Source organism: Panthera leo, chromosome D1 (genome assembly GCF_018350215.1).
Source record: "Panthera leo isolate Ple1 chromosome D1, P.leo_Ple1_pat1.1, whole genome shotgun sequence".
NCBI classification, from domain to species: Eukaryota; Metazoa; Chordata; class Mammalia; order Carnivora; family Felidae; genus Panthera; species Panthera leo.
This window is the reverse complement of record NC_056688.1, coordinates 33,380,782-33,398,858: the sequence shown is the minus strand read 5'-3', so window position 1 is coordinate 33,398,858 and position 18,077 is coordinate 33,380,782. Positions and strand designations below refer to the sequence as shown.

The window sequence follows — 18,077 nt, the reverse complement described above, 5'->3', positions numbered from 1 at the left end:
GGACGCGTGGTGAGCCCAGCGTCCTCCTATGCCGCCATCTTCCCTCCTATCCTCACAATAAGTGTACTCTTAATCCCTTCACTTATTTCATCTACCTCCTCCTCTGATATTCTTTGTTTTAAACAAGTACCCTCAGTTAAAGTTATTTTTTTTTCAGCAAGATCATGTTTTACTTGATGCATACTTCAGAATACACTCTAAGTTTTAGCTGATGCAAGAAGAATTTCTGTTTTTTTTCACATTCAGTTACTTAAGAAACATTTTATCTGTCACTTAGGATGCTTTATTTTAGGGTGATTAAACGGAACATTAAACATTCAATATTTAGAAGTCCAAAATTTATAATTGAAATCTGTATCAAATCTGTATCAAAATTTGTCAAATTTGACCATACTCATCTCCCTCAAGTACGTATACTTAATCAATTTAAAATAATCTAACCAATTAAAGTAAGTTAAAATAGAAAAGCAAGAATCAGATATACCACTGGAAAGGAAAGATATGTGTCTGCTCATCCAACAACATCTCAGCCAATTTTGCAGTTTGAAAATAACTTAGATTTATTCAGTTAAAATATTCTCAAGCACCAAGCAAGATAAGCTAGTTCTCAGAATTGGGAATAATGAGTCCATCATCATATAAAAGATAGGATTTTAGAGGAGTCCAGCTTTAATCAAATAGCTTTAATCAAACAGATATTTGAAGTTCAGTCAGTTCAAATCTGTGAAGAGACAGGGATGAGAAATAAGAATGCAATTATCTTTTTAGGCTTTAAAAAAAAGAGAGAGATAGATATATACATAGATATACAAGATCTGTGTATATGTATCAGACAGTTTTAGTCCCAAAGAACTAAACTACTCTAAATAGTTTAAGAGGTACCTTATTATAGTTATTAAATGCTTTACTAACTTATCAAGTTAAATTAATAGACTCCAGGGTGACTTGAAAGACCAAGAATGACTCTTAAAGTCAAACTACAGAATCAACACAAAGGAAGATGTCTTTTAAGCCACCAGCCCCAGAAGCACACTCCACTACCATGGTTAAGGAAGCCTCTATAATCAGGATGGTGCCACATTCAGGAAGGGGCTGTGATCTGGAGAGCTCTGCTACTGTTGCCAGTTCCAGAATCCCACCATGCCAACTATGATTTGTACCAACGAAATAAACATCCTGCGCCCTACTTCTTGACTAACAAAGCTGATGGTTAGACAATGAGTCACTTATTAATGCTGCCTGGAGGGGCAAGGAGTGGAGGAAAAGTAATGACTCCCTTAATGTGCTTACCAGCAGAAAAGAAGAAGCAGAAGTTCAATCTCCATCTCACTTTTATTTTCAAATGCCAGGCATATTCATCTGACTGGCTGAAGCTAAAACACATTGAATCCTAACTACAAAGGAGTCTTAAAAATAATATTTTTTAGCTCTCCATCCTCTTCAGTACAGGAAGACACCTGGAACTAGAGGAAATGGATGTTGAACACTAATGTACCATATCCCTTTGGTAACTCAACATACATACACATCATTTTCCACATTCAACAACCTTCAAAAGTAAAAATAAGCAACAACCATATTCCAAACTGATATGGTACAAATGTAGCTTTTTAAAAATTTTAAACGTTTATTTATTTATTTTTTAGAGAGAGAGTACAAGCTGGGGAGGGGCAGAGAGAGAGGGAGAGAGAGACTCCAATACAGGCTCTGTACTGTCAGCACAGTGGCCCATGTGTGGTTCAAACCCACGAACTGTGAGATCATGACTTGAGCTGAACTCAGACACAACCGACTGAGCCACCCAGGTGCCCCAACAAATATAGCTTTTACAAATGAAAATATATGTACCCTTTCCCCAAACAAGAAATTCAAATCTGTCTGTGTCAGGGTGAAAGTTTATTCTTCCTCTAATGAACTATATTAGAAAGTTACCTATGTACAACACTATATAAAATATCACAAGAAATAAGGGGCCCAAGTCATTTAATATGTACATATAAAACAGTACATGGAAGAAAGTATGGCTATTATAGTCTTCATTTAATAAAATTGCAGTTACAATTTATAACTTCCTTCTTCCTCTACCCATTTCTTATTCCCTTTGCCTTCAGCCAGCACCTAGGCTGGTAAAGATCTTTTAATTTGATATGGTGACTCAAATGTTTTTTCCTCAGAGAGGAAATGAGAGCCTATAATGACTTCCTATGGCTACAGCTGGAAATGGTAGTCTTTGGCATGCTCCAGAATATTTCAAATAATAAACCCCTTGCTGCCCACAATGTATGGCAGCACCCTTAGCTGAAAGAACATCTGGAAAAGATGGTGTTTGGCTTTCTAGCCTCTACAGTAGACAAAGCACTTCAAGAAGCACGAAATGGGTGCAGTGATCCACTTCTTTCACCACAGTAATGAATAGGGGAAAAAAGCACTACTGTTCTATTACTTTTACCATAGTAAGTAGAGAAATAAAAGCTACCCTTTTATCTACTTCTACATGGTTATGCTCTAAGGTCTGAAACAGCGTTAAGCTTTAGGTATATAAAGACAAGACAATTAAAGTCACAAAGAAATTGAGTTTGGTACAAAAGCAGCCACCACAAACTTATAATCAGGAAAAGTCATTTCTGCCTCCCTCCCAGATCCTAGCAATGTGACTTCTCTACATTTAGAACACTCCCAAGTACCATGAGTGTTATTAAACCCATACAGCTTAGGGGCATCTAGGTGGCTCCGTCGGTTGAGCGTCCGACTTCAGCTCGGGTCATGATCTCACAGTCTGTGAGTTCGAGCCCTGCGTCGGGCTCTGTGCTGACAGATCAGAGCCCAGGGCCTGTTTCAGATTCTGTGTCTCCCTCTCTCTCTGACCCTCCCTCATTCATGCTCTCTCTCTGTCTCAAAAATAAAATAAAACGTTAAAAAAAATTTTAAAAAAATACAGCTTGTATGACTCATCTTTATGTGGGGCCTAGGAGGAAATACTGTTCATGTAGATTTCTCAAATAATTCATTCAAAGCCCCATGGCTTTGAAAGGTAAAAGTTTCTGATAACTTATGAGAGAAAAGCACTTCTTCAGTTTCTCTGAATAATTTTTCCTTAATGTCAGGATGTGTTTTTGGCTCTTTCCAAGCAATTCATGCTACCAAGCTAGAAGATAGCACCTTTTGTGGCTCTGTTGAGTACTGCTAAGATGCACACAGACACAGATCAGGCAATGACTAAGACTGATTTTTGCCTCATTAGTAACACCTGTTAATGTTTTAAGAAAACATCAAAAAAGAAAAAATCAAACAATCACAATCATAGGAGAAACTTCAAAGTTAATCTGTCCTGTAATAATTTGTTGACAGGTTGGTTATCGGAAAGACATGGAACAAGAAGATGCAGCAGAAACAGTCAAAACTAGAGGAAATGAGTCATCTGTCATTCTAACAGGATTAGAAGGAAATACTTTATATCACTTCAGAGTGAGGGCTTATAATGGTGCTGGATATGGGCCACCTAGTAGTGAAGTGAGTGCAACCACCAAGAAATCCCGTAAGTGACCTGGGCTTTTTGTTTGTTTCAGACAAAAGGGGATATATCTGTTAGCATTTCTGAAAGCCATGTGAGATACATAATAAGGAGAGCTAAAGGGGAGTTTTGATTCTTAGTCTTGCTTCAATGCTTAGATCTGAATTCCAAATCTAGCTCAAAACATTTTGTATTCACAGTAGATAAAGGTTATCTTCCTGTGAAACAAGGCCAAGCAATTTTGACACAGAAAGAAGATAAAAGGATTCTGGTTCAAAAGCTCAGTAGAGTAGCCATTAAAATGACACTCCTGGAGCAAAAACCTTCCTTATCTGACTCCAGCTGGAAAGAAGCCTATGGTGTCAGCCAACTACTAAACACAAGAAAAGACTGAAATACAAAGATTTAAGTGAAGAAATGTATTTAAGACTCCTTATCAGTTCACTTTCACTTTTTATTTTGCAGCCCCTAGTCAAGCACCTAGCAATCTCAGGTGGGAACAGCAAGGTTCTCAACTTTCTCTTGGCTGGGAACCTGTCAGACCATTAGCCAACGAATCTGAAGTCATGGGCTACAAGGTCAGTGTGCTTCTTCACTCTCTGGTATAGATATTCAGCTCAAAAACTGTTATTACGAGGATGTACAGTTAATAAGGCATAAAAAGACCCATTAGCATACCTGTTTTTTTGCCAATAATTTTCTACCTATAATGTAGGAAAAAGTCTCCCTCCAATGGGAAAGCCAAGGCAGTCAAAATCAGTTTCAACTGAAAAGATGTAGGAAGGGAAGAAGTAGGAAAAGCAGCAACAATTTGAACACAGGATGAAGATGGCTCCATGAAGCACATGTGAGGGCCAGCAAAACTTGGGCAGAGTCCTGGAATTCTTTCCCAGTAGACAAACTTTTCTGGCAGATAACAAAGACTGGATGACTTAATTTGAGTGGAAAGACTCTATTAGCAGAAAAAAGAAGAAATGCTAAGGCCAGCACTCTGGGTTAAGAAAGAGTCCGTGGAGAGGCAGCAAGCTCCAAAATAGACACAACATTTCACATACAGTCATCCTGCAATGTACCAGCAAGAGGGCTGGGAATATAAAAACATTTAGTTCGTTTTTGAAAAACAACTTTGAAAAAAAAAAGAAAAACAACTTTTTCTCTAATTTTAAAATATATATGTGGTCTATGTATTGAATTGGCTGAATTTAAAATTCTTTTTTCATCAGATTCGATGATTGTCTTAAACTCCATATAGAATCATTAGTTGAGTATTATTTACATAATAAACTTTAAGCATTTTAATGATAATATTTAGACTGAAAATCATCATTAATGTGGCTTTTCAATCATCAGAAAGGGTAACACAGTATTTTATATATAAAGTGCTAAAACTCTGAAACTAACAACTGAAGAAGTTATAAATGGAATATATTTTTTAAGGTAAGTAAGTCCCATTAACATATTTTAAGATACACATTATATTATTTCTTACAGACTGTAATTAATGTGGATTGCAGACACTTTCATTACTCAACCACACACACTGAAATCTATTCTCATTCTCAGAGATATTGAATTTGATCTTTTGGGGGAGGGCAGGTGAGCTATTATTTTAATCCAGCTAGAAGTATAGTATGCAATTACTTATGAGTGTATATCAGATGTGTGTTTTTCCAGCATGGACTTGCATTTGTTAGGTATAGTGGGAAAATAACACTAGCTTCTGAGTCAGACAGACTTTTGTTACTTTTGTGTTACTCTGAGCAAGTTGCTTGATCTCTCTGGGTCTCATTTTCTTAACTTCAAAATCGCAAAATAAAAATAAAATAATATATAGCACACAGGATTGTTTTAAGGGTTAAATAAGATAATTTATGTAAAATAGTACATAGCTGTTAGCATATAGAATGTGCTTACTTAAAAATAGCTACTATTTATTCTAATTTTTGGAGGAGAATATCCGGTTAGGTGAAATTTTAACAAAAGGAACTGATCTTTGAAAAATGCTTGCCAGTTCTGTCTACAGGAAGACAGTACAAGTCACCCTAGAATACCTTCTTGTTGGGGGAAGAATCACTAGCTTGTTCCATCTTAGGTGTGTAAGTTAATGACAAGTAGGTACACATTGACAGAGGATTTTTCTTTCTTTTATTTCCTTGAAATAGTTATACTTTCTTATGTCCTTGAGAAGAAACAGCTGCTCCCTAAGAGAGGAGTCTGTTGATAACAAATGGAGTGAAACCTCAAAGCCTGTTCTTTTGCAACTAAACATTTTTAGAATTTCTGACCGACAGGATAATCCCCAATGAGAGACTTATTGGCAGAAATGTCACTAAGGGCCCCATGAGGGAAAGAACAGTTTAGGCTGATGCCTGCAACTTAATGCAGAGCCTGGATTCTCCTGGGAAAGTCCAGTTTTCACAGAGCAGGTAGCTCTGGCTGAAATCTCCTCCTGATGCAGGCACAGGGACTCCTGGGTGGCTCAGTCAGTTTAGGGTCTGACTTCGGCTCAGGTCATGATCTCATGGTTCATGAGTTCAAGGCCTGCATCAGAATCTCTACTTCAGCATAGATGCTCTTCGGATCCTCTGTCTCCCTCTCTCTCTGCCTCTCTCTCTCTCTCTCCCTCTCTCTCTCCACCTCTCAAAAATAAATAAACATTAAACAAAGAGAAACAGTAGGCACACCTGGGTGGCTTAGTCTGTAAGCATAGGACTTCAGTTCAGGTGGTGATCTCACAGTTTCTGGGTTCGAGCCCGCATAGGGCTCTGTGCTGACACCTCAGATCCTGGGGCCTTCTTCAGAGTCTGTGTCTCCCTCTCTCTCTCTGCTCCTCTCCTGCTTGCACTCTCTTTATAAATAAATAAATAAATAAATAAATAAATAAATAAATAAAACATTAACAAAAAAGAATAGCTGCAAATTTAAACTAAACGATGTAACCCAGAGAACACAAGCTTGTAGCCCCCTTTTCTGAGTATGACTCTGAGGAAAACTTCTCTAGCCCAGACAAGATCTGCACTGCAGCTAAAGAGCTGTGCCCCTGCAGGGAGGTTCACACAAGTGTGGAATGGCCAAGGCTGAGCATGAAACTCAGAGGAAAATGATCTCTTTGATTCCTACTACATCCCCACAAATTACTGCCAAACCAAGAATGACCTAACCTCTAGACCAAGAATGCCAGTACAATAGTGGGCCACCTAATTAGTGTATGGCAGTCACAAAGACTAACTAAAGTAGGGACAAGTCAGCACACTACTTCCCTATCCAGAAGGTAATTTGAGGCAGAGGACTTCCTGCTAAACAGGGTAAGAGAAAGCTTCCACCATTAATTCCAATATCAAAAAGAGAAGTAAATTTATTTTTGCTCCTTATCTTTGCTAAGTTACTTTACTTTTATAAGCAAAAGACATCACTAGAAATGTACATCGTTATCTACATACGTAAGTTTCAGCCTGTGACAACTTGGAGTCAATGCTTAGATTTAAAATGCAAAGATTACATATTCTACCTTTTGTATTAAGTCCAGTGTAAAGTAGATGAATTCATAAAGGTCTTTAGCTCAAAGTTTTCTGGATTTTGAAAATTATTGAAAGATGATAAAAATGGAGAAAAATAGATTTGTTCTCCAGACTTGACCCATAAGTAATATACTCAATTTTTTTTTTACTTATAGTTAGGATACTATATACGAGATTTAACTCATTCTTTGAAAACAAACCACAAAGATAGCATAATAAAATAATAATAAGTTAAAATAGTGGAATTTGACTAATCCATTTTCTAAGAAGCATGTATCTGGCTTGTTTACTTAACTTCAGAATTGAAGTGTCAATATATATATATGAGGCTAATACATTAACAGAAAATTATATGAGACATTTTGTGCAAGGTGTTAAGAAAAAGGAGGTCTCCTCCTCATAAATCTTATTGGGAACTTGACCAAGAATGTAGTGGAAGAAGGATAGAATCAACCCATATGATTGTGTCAGAGGTGACACATTAGAATTAAATCCATTCAGATAAATATGAAGTATTACCTAGCTGTGAAATTTCTTACTGCATTTTTGAGATCATCCAAGAGATCCTGAACTTCCTGAGATTTTGTTTAACAAGCCCAGATTTGACAGTAATAGTTTCAAGACATCACAGTTTTTCATTTAAAACTAAGAGAAATACAAGCTTGAAGAACCAGAAGAAAATTGGGCAATTCCAGATATGGCTACAAAATAATGTCACTCATATAAAATAACTGTCCATTTGAAAAGTTGAATCAAATTTGGGCATTTATTTGTGTATTTAGGACTTCTTCAGGTCAATTATTATTATTTTATTTTCTTGTCTTTACATTTTCAAATTCATAAATAGTAACCTATATTATTAATATATTATTTAATAATTATATATTATATATATTATTTAATAATAATTATTTAATAATAATAAAATGGAGCAAAAATTTCAAATATTTTTTTTCTAATTTAATGTATTTTTCCCAAATAAATTCTTTTCAAAGAAGAAAATTTCATTTTTGTAATTCCTCTAGTGTGAGGTCTATATGTAGAGTCCTTACTAATTTGGGCATATCTGTTACTGGCATTCCTAAAGAAACACCAATACCAATAACAAAGCTGTGGTGTAAAGCATATTCAGCCATAATTCTCCTTAATAATCTTGAGCATGGAGGAACTTTTTCTTTATATTCTGAAAGAAGCTTACCAAGATTATAAAGTAAAACAACCATCTTATCTCCACTTTATTCTTCTCACATAGATTTAAGTTCAAGTGAAAGGGAAAATAATTATCAAATCCCGAGGAGCTATACTTTCACTTGTGCAAATATTACCTTCCCCAGCAAAAGAAACTTTTATATACTCAGAAAATAATGCAAGCAGTTCAGAAGGAATTCAGGACAAGGACCTCAGGCTACATCCAAAAAAAAATAAGGTCTTATTTTTCTAGTCTACATCTACATCTACATCCTTTCCTAGATATACAACTACTTTTCTGTACATCTCCCCCCATCACCTCTACTTTCTGCCTATTTACAGAGCCAAAGAGAGTAACGGAAAATCAGGCTCAAAGTTTACATGTTATTATGTGATCCATCAATATAAACAGAAGTTTATATTTATTTATCTAACTTAGACAGCAGGGCCTTCCAGACTCCTGAGATATATATACACTTGGATTGATATTTTATTCCACACCCTACAGAATTCTGAAGCCCACCTCTATATTTATCCAGGAAGCCAACCTCTATATTTATCCAGCTTCTCAGGGGACTTAATGTCTATGATCATTCTAGTCTCACTAATTTCCGGTATCTTGCAGTTGTTCCTTCATGTTATATTCACCCTATGTATGGACACAGGCTCTTTCTTGTGATACCCCAAAATTTAAAAAGACTCATATATAATTCATGTATTTATGTAATTAATTATGTTACATGTAATTATGCTTGAAATTTTTCATTATAAAATATTTTTAAAATGAAAACAGAAATGACATATATTATTAAATATATGCATGTACAAAGCAGACTTGATATAAATGTTGGCGGGAGCAGTGCAGAGTGAAAAGCACACCTTAGATGCAAGGATCTGAAAATTGTCCATAGGAAGTCCTGTTCTTAAAAGTGCATCTGGCTATACTCCAGTCAGTGGCTTCTTACTGGGACTTGTGCTTCCCAACTTTTTTCATCTTGCTTCTACCATTTTGCTGACTTGTCCCCACCCTCCTCTTTCCACTAGAGCTTCAGATTCCTTGCCCTCTATTATGAAGAGCAGCTGTCCCCATTGACTATTCCCAAGATGCTCAGCTGCTGAATAGGCCTTCCTTTTAATTGGATCCATCCTTCTCAGGGGGCACTTATAGTAAAACCAGCAAAATTTATTGTTATATCTGTAAGCATACTCATGACATTATTCTGTTAGCATCAGACATATGGACTAGCCATTTCCAGATAATGCCTTTCAGAATAGCAGTACAGCTTTAATTTTTTTTTTTTTGTTTAGAATTACCTCTTTGAATAACTCACTCCTCCCAGCTGTTAAGGAGAATTTGAGAATAGTCTTGAAAATACACTTTCCTTTATGCCTAAAGATAGCTGCCATGGTAACTGCCATTCTGTAAATGTCCAGATTCGCAAAGTATTCTCTGGCCTCCTTATTGTCAATAACTATTTCTGACATGTCTTGACTTAGCCTTGACTTAACTCCTTAGCTAACTCACACATTCCTCATTCTAATTCATCTTTTCTAAATCAGGATTTTAAAATGAGCCAAGATTCTCTAAAGTATCTAAGACTAACCATTAATTTAATGTATCTTTTCACTTAGTATACCCACTTACTGGCTCATAGCATCACATCTCCCTGGATGTATTGGTAAAAGCCACATTTAATTTCAAACTCCTTTTGCTACCATTAACTGACATTTTTCCTGCGTTTACCTTTTGTTTCTAAATCTCAACTGATCCACAAATTTTTTTTCAACTCTGGATTTTACAGAAGCATTAGATATGCATTACTAGCTGCATTTTTCTTTGTCATAAGAATTGTAATTTATTGAACCATAACAAGAATGTCCTCTAAAACAGTCACTCCCCTGCCAATCCCCACCAATTTACATACTTTCTCATTGCCATAAATTTGCTTTCTAATTACCTCATGTGGATGATTAGAATTCTAATTTATTACACTGCTACAGTCAAAATGAGAAACCTAAATTCTGACACAATTATAATTTTTTAAGCCGAAAGAACCTGCTATGGGCATGCTCTGAGAAATGTTTCTGATTCCTCAATTCTTGACCAAGTACCCATGCTGTGCATTGCTATCTCACTAAACACAGTTCCTATTGCAGTATATATCACACTTCATTGCATTGATATCTGCATGTAAGTGCCATGAGAGCAGGAACGATGTGGTCTTGTTCTCTTATGAATCTCCAATACATAGCACTGTTCCTGGCCCACATGATATGCCCAATAAATATTTGATGATACTCCTATCATTCTGAAGCTACGCTAAGGCTATGACTTCCTTCCCTATAAGTATTTCAGTACATACAATTATTGCACAGGTTATATACTTTTCAAGAGAAGTTACTTCTCTCCTAAAACCCTGAAGTAAACTTAAATCTGTGAAAGATAAAGAAAATGAAATTGAGGGACCATATATTACCAGAATGCAAAGGGGAGAATCAGATGCAGGCAGACTTCAATATATATCAATATTGTTCTGCTAAAGTTTATTCCCCTCTATGTACATTGGTTCAAGTGCAAAACATATTTTTAGAAGGAAAAAAAGTATAAATTTTTTGTCTAACTTCCTAAGACAGTCCATCTTTTATGATGCAATTGAAATACTGACCACTGACAAAGAACAATAATGGCAACAGAAGTAGCTTTCTCTTATTAAGCTTACCATGCACCAGGTCCTATGATGGGCATTTTATATGCATTCTCCCATTTCATTCTCCTAACAAAGCCATGAAAGAAAAATTATTATCTTTATTATATACTAGAGTCACTCGAGGTTTAGAAAGATTAGTAACTTGCCCAAATTTGCCCAGACAGGAATATGGAGATTGTGTTTTGTTTTGTTTTGTTTTGTTTTGTTTTGCTTTGTTTTGTTTGTGGGAGATTGTTTTGAATTGGGATCTGTAAGTAGATACAATATAATATAGCTCTGAAACAGCTCTTAACTGATCATCAGAACACTAACCTTCCAATGCAATATTTTCCCTAACTAGCCACCTGATCTTGTATAAATTGCATAACTCCTGTGTTCTTTGCTTTCTAATATGTAAACATGGGATAATTCTATGTCCTAATTTGTAATTCTGAAACTTCCATGAATACATGTTCTATTCTAGTACCACGGACAGGTGTTGAAAAAGCCTTCCCTCTACTGGCCAAAGTTTCCAAATGCCAGTTCACAGAAAGGCAAACAACAAAAATAAAAGTAAAAACACTAAAATGTTAACTTCCAGCCATTTCTTACATTGTTAAGGATTTATTATTGATGCGTTTAAGAAATTATCACTTTAGTCCTTTCAATTGAAGAGGACAGCTGTGAGTACTCACTCGGGATACTATCCATTTCAATAACCAAGAGTAAAAGACTTTTAGTGATATGCCCCCTCACTACCTACTGCCCTAGTCTCAATATCACCATCTCCATGTATCTTCTGTTTATTCCATACCTAATGCTATGGTTTTGTACTGCTTGGGTGTATTTTTTAATCTTCTCTTATCTTTTCCTAGAATTCTCATCCTTTTCTCCAACTGGTAAACTCTATTTATCTTCACATACTTAGTTCAGGCATCTCCTCCTCTAAAACGTGTTTCCTAACCCACAGACAGAATTAAATTCTCTCTTCTATATTTTCATAGCATCTTTTTACACTTCCAGTGCTGCACATAGCACATGCATTTCATTTGCTTACATATCTGTCAAAGATGTAAGCTCCCTCTGCTCAAAATGTGACATACAGTAGTCAGTCAATAAACATTTGGAATCCTCAACTGAATAGCAAATGTTTAAACCTCTGTTATTATTTCCAGGTTTTTTACAGGCAAGAGGGGCACAGCAACAGTCAAGTTATTGAAACACAGAAACCTCAAGCAGTAGTACCACTCCCTGATGCTGGAGTCTATATTATTGAAGTTCGAGCATACAGTGAAGGAGGGGATGGAACGGCTAGTTCCCAAATCAGGGTGCCATCCTATTCAGGTATGTTTTGATTGACATAATAGGCTTAATTTGATGACTACCAACAAATAGTGTAAGCCTCACCAAAATTAATATGATGAATTGCATGGTTCACATGAAGGGTCTCATTTCTCACTCTGATTTCCATACCATCCTCCAATTAATACAAACCATGGCAGTATGTCCATAAGTGCAGAATTTCTACAAATCTAGAAAGGGGTTGATCTTTTCATTAGAATGTGCTCATTTGTGAAATTTCCTTGCCTATCATGGTCTCAAGCAGCACCTTGCTGGCTATTTCAGCTTTGCAATATTTTTTTAAATGTTTATTTTTGAGAGAGAGACAGAGACAAAGACAGAGTATGAGCATGAGCATGAGCAGAGGAGGGGCAGAGAGAGGGGAGAGACAGAATCTGAAGCAGGGTCTAGGCTCCGAGCTGTCAGCGCAGATCAGCACAGAGCACAACACAGGGCTTTAACTCGCGAACCGTGAGATCATGACCTGGGACTTAACTGACTGAGCCACCTAGGTGCCCCTGCAATATTGCTTTTAAACTGCCATTGCACTATTTTAACATACTAATTTTTCTATTATCTTGGTCACCTTTATCATTAGATAATGGAGAATGAGGTACAGGAAAGTTTAAAGGAAATTCTTCTTAAAATTAAACTTTGATCATGTTTATTGATTTCAAAATAAATTGTAAATTCTATTGTGTCTATTTTTGTATTGCTTTGTCAGCTTTACTGAGATATAACTCATACATAAAATTTTGTAGGTTTAAGGTATACAACTTGTTGATTTGATACACTTATACATTGCAAATTTATTACCACCATAGCATTATCTAACACCTTCATCGCCTCATATAACTGCCATTTCTTTTTGTAGTGAGAACATTTAAACTTTACTCCCTTAGCAACTTTCAAGTATGTACTACAGTATTATTAACTGTACACTAGATTTCCAGAATTTATTTGTGACTCATTGTTATTATTAACAATATTAATAATTTCCAGCTTTTACTGAGCCTTTATTATGTGTTAGGCACGATCATAAGTCCTTTAAATACATCATCTTATTCAGTCTTAGTAACAATTATATGAAGTAGATGGCATTATTCATATTTTACAGAGAAATTTTAAGTAACTTGCCTAAGATCTAAGTGGAAGAACCAGGATTTGGACCCAGGTATGGTTGTCTCCAAGGCCACATATCTTTACCTCTTTACCACTACCATCATTATTACATCAGCAAAGGAATTATAGGACAAAAACTTTACAAATTTGGTAATGAATAACCATTTCATTGATGTAGTCAAAAAAGGAAACAAAAGATTTAATAAAGTATGCAAATCTCTCATTAAGAAAATATTAGACAATTTTCATTAAGTCCTTGAATAAAAATATGTAATGTGCATTTAATTAATGGGAAATTATGAACATTATTTATTATCATTCTCAAGCAGAATTGTCAGCCCAAAGGGAGGTATCCAGTGATATCCTATAGGACTCTGTATGTGGCTTCATTGTATTCAACATATTTATCAATTTGGATTAAGACAAAGGCATTATATATGAATTTTTTTGATGCCAAAAAATGAGGTAGAAAAAAAATAAAAATAAATGAGGTAGAAGGCAAATACAGGGAAGAAAATAATTAGAATGAAACTTTGAGGAAAAAAAAAACATTGACATAATATGTGATAAGTAAACTCTTACATAAAAATACAAGATGAGGGGCACCTGGGTGCCTCAGTTGGTTTAATGTCCAACTCTTGATTTCGGCTCAGATTATGATCTCACACGTTGTGAGATCCAGCCCTGTGTTGGGCCTCGTGCTGATTGTGCAGCCTGCCTGGGATTCTCTCACTCCCTCTCTCTCTTCCCCTGTCCCTCCCCAGCTCTCTCTCTGTCTCCCTTTCTCGCTCTTTCTCTCAAAATAAATAAATAAACATTTTAAAAATACAAGATGAGATAAAGGATATTATTGGGACAATTGATAAAATTTGAATAATGTCTATAGATTACATTATATATATATTAATTTCCTCTTTTAAAAAATTCTACTGTGGCTATATAAGAAAATGTCTTATTTTTAGGAACTATGCATTAAAGTATTTAGGGTGAAAGGTACATCATGTCTGCAACTTACTTTCAAATGGCTCAGGAAAATGTATATATTTATAGAGAAAATAATAAAGCAACAATGATGAAACAAACATTTAAGGAATCTGGATGAATTCTTTGTTCTATTTTTATAGCTTTTTGACACATCTAAAATTATTTCAAAATGAAATGTTAAAAATAAAAAGCACAAAATATAGGAAATCTGACACTTTTCAGAAATTCAGGTGAAAAGGCCTAAGAATTTAAATATATTGTGGCCCCACAAAAACTTAATACACTTTATGATTCATTTATAAAGTATAGTTTCAAGAGGAAGAAAGGTAATAATGTCTCCACACTGATTGGTTCACAATTGAACTGTTCATATGTGAGTATAAATTTTCAAGAGCACCTTGACAGATTATTTCCACAAAATGAAAAAGATTACAACTCTCTTCTTTATTTGCTTCATAAGTCTCAAATTTCTAAAAACAACAATACAATGAGCATTTACTGACCCTTGATCATATTCTTGGCATTATGCTAGGTGTTTTCTATATATTATCTTATCCTTTTAACAAACTTCTAAGTATTTTATTATTCTTCAAATCCCCAAGATTCCTTTCAACTCGAAGACAAAGTGTAAAGTGTCATCTGGACAATATCAGCCCCAAGTTTGAGAGTACTTATTAAAGACCTTGATTCTCCCATTGCACTGTAACTTCTATTCCATGAAAAACAAATTGTCAACTTTTATGTTTTAGTTAAAACGATATGGCTAGTGTAACACATTTTCTGAGTTTTAATGAAGTGAAAACATAATATTATCTATCACAGACCCATAAGCAACAATTGGTTTCTTTCTTATCATTTTCCAAAAACCAAAAGCTCCAAGAAGTTCAAGGACTTGCTCAAGTGAAAAAGCTATTGATTTTGCAGTTGGGACTAAGACATAATTCAGTGTAGTTGTTTGTATTTTGTTTTGATTTGCTATACTAAAATAATGTTTTTTTTCTTTGTGGATTCTATGTGAAATTTGAGCTATAGTCTCCACTTAGCATTCTGAAAGTGAGATGTTTTTGTAAAAGTATCATGTTAGTGGATTTGACAAGGACTCAGTCACTCTCAAAAAAAATAGAAAAAACTATTTTCACAGCTTTTATTATTAAGCATGCATACCACTCCAGTGAAGCTTTCTCCTTATGCCTTTCTTATAGCTCACATGTAGCCATGCACTTCCTAATAACCTCTTTTGTACAAGTTGAACTACATGTAACATTCTCTAATATGTTGATTAATAGTTTCATTAGCACCTTAGCTGTAAAAATTTTCAAAGTAAAGATTTGCTGCTGCTGCTGCTGCTGCTGCTGTGTGTTTGTGTGTGTGTGTGTGTGTGTTACCAAACAAATGATTCTTCAGCTCTTAAGTAAACATCTGGGGAAAATTAGATACTATTTCCATAACAAAAATTATAACCAGATCCCATTAACACTCAACTCTGGCCAGAGAAGATAACTTGACAGAAGGATGATTCCAAAAATTGAATGGTACATTTATTTTATTATTAATCTATCATTAAGGTCTCAATCAAGGTCAAGGCCAGTCATTATTTTAAGAGAGACAATACATAAGAACATCTGTTTCCACTAATCCCAGCTCAGTGACTTCAAGCAAGTTCTATTATCTAAGCTCCAGTTCCCTCAACTGCAACAGGGGGATAAAAACAATACTTACTGCATAGGTATGTCATGAGGATCGAACAAGATAATATGTGTAAAGAGCTCAGTACAACACATTGCATATAGCAAGCATTCATTAAATATCAATCATGTTGATGATACTTCAGACTTCTGGCTTGAGGAACCATTAGTAAAGTTAAATCTAAGGGTAACATTTAGTTTATGTGGAGCTTAGTTATGTGGCATTACCTAAACTACTTCAAACTAATCAATTCAAATCAGTAAGTTTAATCTAACAGCCAACCCCCCTAATTCATTAACTGCATACAATAATTTGGTCTCAAGATGGAAGAATTTCTACTGGATGTAGGGAAGAGTGACGAAAGATGGCTCTCCTTTGCCAAGTTAGGTATGAAAATCTAAAATTTAAGCCTGGTCAACTTAAACAGTTAAATAAATGAATAAGCTATGAGTATAATAAATTAAATAATTTTATTACTAAATTCAAAAATTGACTGAAGTAATTGAATTAGGAATTCTTATTGACACAAACTTTTGCTAATTATTCTTGTTCCCTTTTCTGAACAATGTACTGTAGAAATTGTTTTATAATTCATACCTGGAATTTGGGATGTTTCCCATCAGTACATCATTGGTGAAAATTACACTAAATTTCCTGATTAGATTTTTTTTGATTTGACATAGCCTTTTATCACAGTATTCCATATATAGTTCTACCTTCCATGTAATTTTTGGGAAATCTTTATTTTATAAGCACACCCTCATTAGAAACAAACCCATGTTGCACTCATTAGTATTGCATACCTAAAAACAATTCTTTCCTAGCTCAAGCAAAACCAAAATAATTTGCTCCATTTAATGCTTCTCTATTTTCACAGGTGGGAAAATCACTAGTGCTCAATCGACCCTCCACACACTTTCTCCATCTTCATCATCGGTAACATTACTCTTGGCATTGATGATTCCCTCAACCTCTTGGTGAAAACTGCAGCTTAATTTGCTTTGCTTTGCTTTAGCGTGAAAATAGCGGTGAATAGAGTGTAGTGTAAGTGGAGACCCAGGACCCTGAGATGAGCTTTAAAATTTTGGGACTGCACATGGTGCACTTACAAGAGGTTGGGGGGGAATATGACTTATCCATCAGGTTTCTCTTTGATTTTGTAAATGGAGAGGACAGTTCTTGGTCCAATAAAAATATGCAGATTGTATGTAATGAATTTTTTTTGTAAGTAAAAGTAATTTCTGTCAAATGTATTCTTTACTTTTTTAATATGTTGGAATTTGATTTTATATCTGATGACCCTGAATGTGTGCCATCCATTTGTTAATTAAGTGGTCTCTAGCAGATCTGTTTCAAACACAAATACAAAACTGAGAATGAAAAGTTTGCTGAAGACTCTGCAACTATCATTTTTCCTTTGGCTAACTACCCCAATTGACAAACTGGTAGATGAATGAAAAAAAATAACTCAGTTGTGTGATCCATTATAGGATAAGTACACAACAATTTTCTCAAAAAATTATTAGTTACTGCATAGAAAAATAGCAAAATTTGTCAATATGCTATTCTATATGCATCCCTAGGGCAAATTATTAGGGTAGGGAATAAGCCATTTACATTAGCGCAAGGTAAATAGAAAGTGATTCCAAATGAATTTAAGTGCTATTGTTTTTCATTAATTACTATGTTATCCAGCTGCAAATATAGTGTTTATTTTAGTTACAAAAAGATTAAAGTCACACACACAAATATGGTCACTAAAAACGGCAGACACTAATATGCTGCCAAAGGTGCTAACTTGAAAAAAAAATGAATACAGGACACAGCTTTCCCATTTCCCTACCTATTGCCAAAACAGATGTTGAATTAGGTCCAGGTCTTTCTTCTAATTGTCAACAATTTTAAGGACAATCAAAATTTGTTGTGCAAATAATTATGCATACAGATAGTCTGTGGATTAAAATGGTTCAAGCATAACAAATAAATTTTTATTTTTAATATACTTCCATGCATCCAATACCACTTATAAAATATTAGCAA

The 18,077-nt window shown here is 35.0% G+C and overlaps 1 protein-coding gene across 1 annotated transcript in view; it reads left to right on the top strand.

Annotated features, from left to right (window-relative positions):
- The window catches only part of CNTN5 (contactin 5), a 536,456-nt gene extending 519,438 nt beyond the window's left edge, over nucleotides 1–17,018 (top strand). The window contains exons 20-23 of the mRNA XM_042907110.1: nucleotides 3,349–3,535; nucleotides 3,977–4,089; nucleotides 12,080–12,248; nucleotides 16,915–17,018. Of these exons, the coding sequence (XP_042763044.1) occupies nucleotides 3,349–3,535; nucleotides 3,977–4,089; nucleotides 12,080–12,248; nucleotides 16,915–17,018 (573 nt within the window). The remainder of the gene's footprint in view (nucleotides 1–3,348; nucleotides 3,536–3,976; nucleotides 4,090–12,079; nucleotides 12,249–16,914) is intronic.
- The last annotated feature ends 1,059 nt before the right edge of the window (nucleotides 17,019–18,077 follow it).